Source organism: Helianthus annuus, chromosome 14 (genome assembly GCF_002127325.2).
Source record: "Helianthus annuus cultivar XRQ/B chromosome 14, HanXRQr2.0-SUNRISE, whole genome shotgun sequence".
Lineage (NCBI taxonomy): Eukaryota > Viridiplantae > Streptophyta > Magnoliopsida > Asterales > Asteraceae > Helianthus > Helianthus annuus.
The window spans coordinates 162451016-162458307 of NC_035446.2; the positions used below are offsets into that span (position 1 = coordinate 162451016).

General features: G+C 36.2%; 1 protein-coding gene across 2 annotated transcripts; it reads right to left on the reverse strand.

The window, feature by feature from the left end:
- Positions 1–2462: 2462 nt before the first annotated feature.
- LOC110908954 (vacuolar protein sorting-associated protein 9A) lies at positions 2463–5724 on the reverse strand. 2 transcript variants are annotated; one of them, XM_022153954.2, is made up of 2 exons: positions 5566–5724; positions 2463–4119 (listed from the first exon to the last, which is right to left on the reverse strand). In XM_022153954.2, exon 2 carries the CDS (start codon positions 3973–3975, stop codon positions 2659–2661), a length of 1317 nt encoding a protein of 438 aa, XP_022009646.1. In that variant the 5' UTR covers positions 3976–4119; positions 5566–5724; the 3' UTR covers positions 2463–2658. The 2 variants fall into 2 exon arrangements, with proteins under 2 accessions (XP_022009646.1, XP_035839361.1); XM_035983468.1 differs by lacking the exon at positions 5566–5724 and adding an exon at positions 4381–5555.
- Positions 5725–7292: the final 1568 nt, after the last annotated feature.

Genomic DNA, 7292 nt, shown 5'->3' on the forward strand with positions numbered 1-7292 from the left:
ATCTATCAATATCAGGAATAGATCTGCAACTTGAAGCAGACCTACACATAAAACAACAACTAAATCAGATTTAACAACGGAAATAAGATCGGATCAAGAGCTCAGAGGCTCTGATACCATGTAAAATTTAATGAAACAACTACAAACAAAATACAACACAAGGTATAGCGACAAAACGGTGACAAAATCTTATTTATCCAACCCAAAGAGATTTGCCCCCAAATACCCAGAAGATCTTACAATAGTAAGATCAAACAATACAAGATACAAACTGTACAAAGATGATCATCCACTGATGATCATCTGCTCAAAAAGTACAAAGAAACAACAACAGAATAATCTCTCATATATAGATGAGAGATATTCACTACAAATCTCTGAACATGAAACCCTAACTGAGACGGATGACAAGAGAGAGAAAGTAACAACTCAACTACAACTCAATAATGAAGGTAAAGAGCTTATATAATCTGAAACTTAACAAGTTTCAGATTAGTCCAGATCTTCACGCAAAAGGCAATCGCAGTCCCCATAATTACAGAAAGCACCCTTGAGATATTTTGTGTTTGTTGGACCTGTTACAACAACTAACCAACAAGTAACAGATGGATAAGCCCAATAAAACTATAAAGAATAGCCCAACAAATATAAACCAAGTGAATGAAAGTAAACCGTATAAGCCCAATATTTTAACAGAAATGCAACCATGTTTGTGATAGATGATTGATGAGTAGTTGAGCAAATGGGATTGTCATGTTGATATGAATAGGGCTGTAAAGGAACCGAACGAACACAAACAAGGCCATATTCGTGTTCGTTCGTTAAGGAAATTAACATGTTCGTGAACTGTTCATGAACGCATACCGAACATAAGTTTATGTTCGTGTTCGTTCGTTAAGGAAATTCAATTGTTTAAGAACAGTTCGTGAACACTGGTCTCGAACACAAACGAACGCAAACAAATAAAAACGAACGCAAATGAACTTTTAACTAGAAAATTAAAAAAAAAAAATCACATAGTTATCCTTAAACATTGATATAAGTAGTTAAATACAACCATCAAATGATAAATCAAGACACAAGAAGTTTACTACACCACCAAACGGTGAATCACGTTTAACTAACTTAAACATAATTATCCCCAAAAATGTCTTAGAATATCCAAATTTTAGCTAAATTAGAAAAAAATAGGGTTTTAAGTTTTCAATATGTTTATATAAATGGTTTATTATATTTTAATATAATCAAATGAACGTAAACGTTCACGAACGCAGTTGAACAAACGAGACTTGTGTTCGTGTTCGTTCGCTAAGCTAACCGAACAAAATTTTTTGTTCGTGTTCGTTCGTTAAGCTAATCGAACGAACATAAACGAACTTCCCGCCGAACGGTTCACGAACTGTTCGCTGAACGTTCGGTTCGTTTACAGCCCTAGATATGAACAACCATGATAATATAATGATATGAACACAAGTGTATTTGTATTCGTCACTGCTTAAGCTGTGTTACTTTTCTTCAACTTCCTTAAGAGTAGGATTATATTAGACAGAAAGTTGATTGAAAAAATGGGAACATGTTTGGCTTACTACATATACAGTCTGTGTCAGTCTTGAGTGGTAACAATTGAAGGTCGTGTTCAATGCAAAACCAATTTTAAGTAGAGAACCGTGATTGATATCTATTCTTCTGTAGGATATATATTAAGTTTAATACAATAAGCTTCAAGAGCAGGCCCTCAAATTTTCCAAAATAACACGTCATGCATGCATGTGTGACCTAGTGCCTTGGTAGCGATTCTTGGTACCTTGAGGTGCAAAGTCGTCTATAGGTGATCCAAATATGGAAGACGGGTGGAAATTTTTGCAATCACTTAGTGGTCGTTTGTTTGTACCTTCTGCTCGACAGCATTCGAGTCTTCAAATCACCAGTCCACGATCTTGAACTAATACAAACGTGTTGAAGACACTGGCTATAATTATTGTGCATTTCATTGTTGGCACACTCAATTTGCAAAGTAAACTGTCTGCATGTGTTATTATGTTTTGTCTTAAGAAGTGTGAGACACAGATGGTCGGTTCTTCGTAGCGAGGGAAGAGGCGAAGTCGCACACATAATGTATGTGAGCTGACTTGATGGAAAATTGTATAAATAACTTCACAAAACTGATGATATCTGTGTAGTTAAATGACCAAAACAACACAACATGTGTTACACATAACCCATGAGGAAAAGAAATTCTTGTTTATTTTACACATGGGATTGTCATCTTGAATTTGATTGTTTATTTTAGATCATTCTGCCGAACTGGGGGCCTCACTGGAAGCATCCTCTCTATTCCTACGGGGTAGAGGTAAAGTTGTCTATATCTTACCCTCCTCAGACCCTACCTTAGCTTTGCTGTTGGTGGGATATACTGAGTATGATGATTTTAGATCATTCTGTAAGCAAAACAACAAATGGTAGATACATGTAACAGGTAATCTTGCATAACTTTGCAAACAATACAACAAATGAGCCTGAATCTCCCAATTTTAACGTACGAGTAATCAACTAATTATAACCAAAATCTTTTATCGAAACAAGAGCAAAAAAATACCCAATCACACCCACAAAGAAACAACCTTGGCTTTGTTCCAACAAAGTTAAAAACAATATCGATTATTGAACTTTGTCCTCGGCTCGTTCTTCGCCTAATTTTGATTCTGTATTCTCACTAAAAACCCCTGTACTTCCCTCATCTTCTGCTGCATCTGTAGTTACACTTTTGTTTTGGGTTTCACTTGATGAAGCTGGAACACCCAACCCTTTTGCAAGACTAACATACTTTAGCACAAGCTGCTTATAACTATTCAGCAGATCTTCCACATCACCCACAGTCAAATCACCCGCTCTCGAGTAAAAATACGGGAAATTCCTAAATTCTTTTATCGATGTTTCATCTTTCAAGATCATACTCGCTCCTTTATTCTCCAAATCTGAAACTGATGGGGTTTTACTCACAGGTTGTTCTTTCACATTTGGCTCTTCGGTTGTCGATTCAACTGCAACAGTACTACTGTTTGTTGATTCAACTGCAACCGTACTACTGTTTTCTTTCTTGACTTCTTTAGGTTCTGATATGCTTTGACTTTGACTTTGACCACCATCGTAATCACCCGATAATCCATAAATAAGAGCTTGAGCGGACTCCATATTCTTCTGAAACTCCGTTTCATCCATTGAAAGTGATTCCCCATTTATGTTCATAACAAATGATTCAGCGGATAACATGTTGGTGAAGAAATAAGCTGCTTCTCCAACTAGTCTAGATTCCCGTCTGTACCTTTGAATGTACAGCAAATTCGAGTGCAACTGAGGCGGGTTTGCTTTTATCGTAACGTATATAAGAACCGGAAGAAACTCGTCAGCACCGGGCAGACTTTCATTCGCATCAGTTGAAGCATTAAACAGCAAGTTACTGATGACTTTACAGCAACTTAGGATACACACGAGTTTGTCTCGTGGTGCTTTGTAGAGATTAATTTTTTGTAGCTCCTTTTGAGCAAGTAACCATGATGTTTCGTTTTGATACGTTGGTTGAATATCTAAGTGTTCGGGTCGGATGAATTGCTGGACTAAAGCTAATTTTTCGTACAGTTCATCGTCTACTTTTACGTCGTCCGGATGCGAGGCAAAGACACGCGTGTATAATTTTGTCATGATGTATTTCTCAAGCCCTTCACCTGCACTATCTAACTCTTCTTCGGACCGGCCGGCCCAAAGAGGATGGGCCCGGAATGCGGTTTCCATATTGGTAAGGAATTCTTGTACAGCCGCACTGTCCCTTTCAGGATCTGGAGGGTTATTTGAGAAGGATACAATGAAAGTTTTAATGGATTTGACAAATTCTGAGGCGGATGGATGTCGCATACGTTCCAAGAAGTCGTGCCATGTCAGCGGTGCTGTTGAGGCACTGAACGGTTCAGCATTGTCCATTGTGCTGATCAGATCAGGTTCGATCTGTGCAACCTAAATCTTTGAAAGAATTATTTTCTCTCGAAACGGGGCAACAGTTATGCCCTTTCAACCCTTGATCCACAGGCTTGAGGATTATCAGCTTGTGAAATATTAAAATTTTCCCTGCACCAAAATGTGATTAACCGATCATAAACAGATTTTTAGCGGTGATGGAGTTCTCTATTGGATACGCTAATTATTGATTATTTGTCCCTAGCTCAAGAACGCGGACCTGGTAGGTAATAGTAAGTGAGTCACAGAACTCTTTTCAATATATTTTCCACTAACCACTTAAAAAAGATTGACAGTATTAATTAGCTAATTACAGTAACGAAGAATGTATAACAAAAGAAAAAGAGGATAATAGTATATAAGAGGATATACAGCAGCAGCCAGTAGGGACTGTTCGACTGAGCATGTGTCCAGTGTCCTTAATATGGAAGTTTAGGTGGCAATATCAACTTAACACTCTAGTGCATCTAATTCAAAACCTGACATGAAATTGGTTTCATTTGGCTCCATCACGGTGAATTGATAAATGTCTAGATAACCTGGATTCAGATATGAACCACTTTGCATAAGAAAGAATCTGTATCCTCTTTGTCTCCACAAGAACTAGTACAACAGAACAAATAGACTTAAGCTAATATAGTATTACTATCGTTTGTATGATCACAAGTTATCTCACTCGTAAATAAGCATACACGTGCATAAAAATAGATGAGAATGACGCTAAAGGAAGCCTAGAAGATGCATTAAAAATATGCTTCTGTGCACTATGCCATTATACTGCATTTTTTTCCTAAGGGTAGAGGGTATAACCCTCGGGGACTTGTGCGGTGAGTAGAGTCACCGAATCGGTGACTATACCCTCTGTTTGAACATGTGCGGTGACCAAGAGAGAGGCAACAAAAATCGGTGATTGTTCACCGAATTGGATTGAGTGTGATTGAGAGGAGAGGAGAGAGGAGAGACCAATCAAGTTTTTTCTTTTCTTTTTTTTTTTAAATTGAGGGGTGTTTGACTATACCTAGTGATTGAGTGTAAAATGGGTAGTAGAATGGGGAGTTAACATGGCATAATATTATTGGGTAGGATTTCACTCAAACACCCTAAGGTGATTGACTATACCCTCCACCCTAAGGTGTATTAATATCAAGAAAGGGCAAAACAGGGATATGAGAAGCTAATACTTGTACATACCAGACTATCTTGAGATCCTGGACCAAAATCAAGCAAGATAAGAGCATACCAATAGTTCATGCTTACATGGATTAAACATGATAGCACCAGTAATTTCCCTAAATTGAAAAAGTCAATTTGACCTCTAAATCCATACTAGTTAACAGATCAAATACTGGAATTATTCTGATTCTTCTTGCGCATGTAACCACATCACATTCAAATAACAGATAACACCTATGTTACAATACAGCTACACATATAACTAAGTGTGTCATCGATTTATGAAGTTAGAACAACAGTGAAGTATGTATTATACGGTGTATGTACATTAATTGTACATGAAAAGTAGATCAGATCAATGATGAAGATGACGATAGTCCATACCTGATGATTCGCGAGTGAAGAGGCAATTAAGATTTGAAATTAAAAACCCTAAGAATCGATTAGAACCAAGAAGGCAGGCGTAGACCACACCCAACTACAATCCAAACACTCGCAGATGTTAACGAATTGTAAATATTTTCAGCCCAGACCCTCTTCCATTCCCAATTTTGTTTTGTTTTGTTTTTTATGTTCTCGAGTTAAATTTCATTTTAGTCCCAGTTGTTTGAGTTATTTTGCCATTTTAGTCTAAATGTTTCATTTTTCGTATGCGGATCCAAAAAGGTTTCATCGTTGCCATTTTAGTCCACTGGGTTAACTTCATCCATTTTTTCTGTTAACGATAAGGGTAATTCGGTCGTTTATATGGTCGAATTGCCCTTCTAGTTAACAGAATTACATATAAAATTACCGAATTACCCTTCTCGTTAACAGCAAAAATGGATAAAGTTAACCCAGTGGATTAAAATGACAACGCCTTAACATTTTTGGACCTAGAGAGGAAAAAAATAAAACTTTTGGACTACACTGGCAAAATGATCTAAACCACAGAGACTAAAATGACATTTAACTCTATGTTCTTTTTAAGGCACTAACAAAATTCCGATCACATAAACCTAATGTTTTGTTTTTTGTTTTTTAACACACTAACAAAAATCCGATAACCCTAATAAACCTAATGGCAAAAGACCATCCATGTCAATAACGCTTGTCGGCCTGTCACCATTTCATAGGAAACCCACGCTCGAAGCCTACTATGAAAAAAACCTTCACTCAACCATTACAGTGACCCAATTTTGTACGGTTATATAAAATGTACAAATACATGAATAATTGTACAACGTTTTAGTTTTTAATTAATTATTATTATATTATATGTTGAACGTACCTGAAAATATAATTTGAAGATATAATGTTAATGTGATTTTTAGGCTGGCGTATAAAAAAAATTAAAGGTTGGGGGTTCGGTTTTAAGGATTTAACTTCTTTTAATTTTTTGGTTTTTCTTTTAGTTTTTAGGTATTGATAATAAATAAACTAAAGCTTGGGGGTTCAATTTTAAAGATTTAACTTCTGTTAACTTTTAGGTTTACCTTCTTTTAGTTTTTTAGGTTTTGACAATAAAAGCAAAAGCCAGTATATTTAGAGGGTTAGGATTAAATAGAAAGTTTATTTTGGCTAGAAAGTATAGGAATCAATAAGATTAGAACATGTGACAAAATTTAAAATAAAAAGGAAGGGTATTTTAGTCAATATTATCCTTTTCTTCTTCCTTCTTCTTCTCTCAGAAACATCAAAACCCACCATCTTCAACCATTTCTTCACTTTATATCTCAATAATCACTACATTATAGTGTGATTTTCGTCACCCATCAATGATTCAAACACCCGATCAACGTGTTGTTCAGCTTTTTTTTAAAAAAAAAAACCCAGTTTAATTTCATACAAAATCTCGTTATTTCCGGTGATTTTGAAGATAATCACTTGATCCATTCGATTCGATCTCTGATAAGTGTTTCAATCATTCAAATTTCGTCAATCGTTGAAGAAACCGACTTCGATCCATGTAAGAAATTCTTTAATTTCATTTTTATTATCTGGGTTTTTGACTTAGTCATTGCGTTTTACGATCTTGGCGGGGGTCCGACGGCAGCCCCTGGCTGGGGTTGAGCTGCTTTAAAAAAATGCATCAGAAAATTTAATTTTTCAAAAATTGCCTCATTTCGAAG

Bases quoted from the DNA above. Each gene is read 5' to 3' on its own strand.
- LOC110908954 (XM_022153954.2), bottom strand. From the start codon at position 3,975: ATGGACAATGCTGAACCGTTCAGTGCCTCAACAGCACCGCTGACATGG.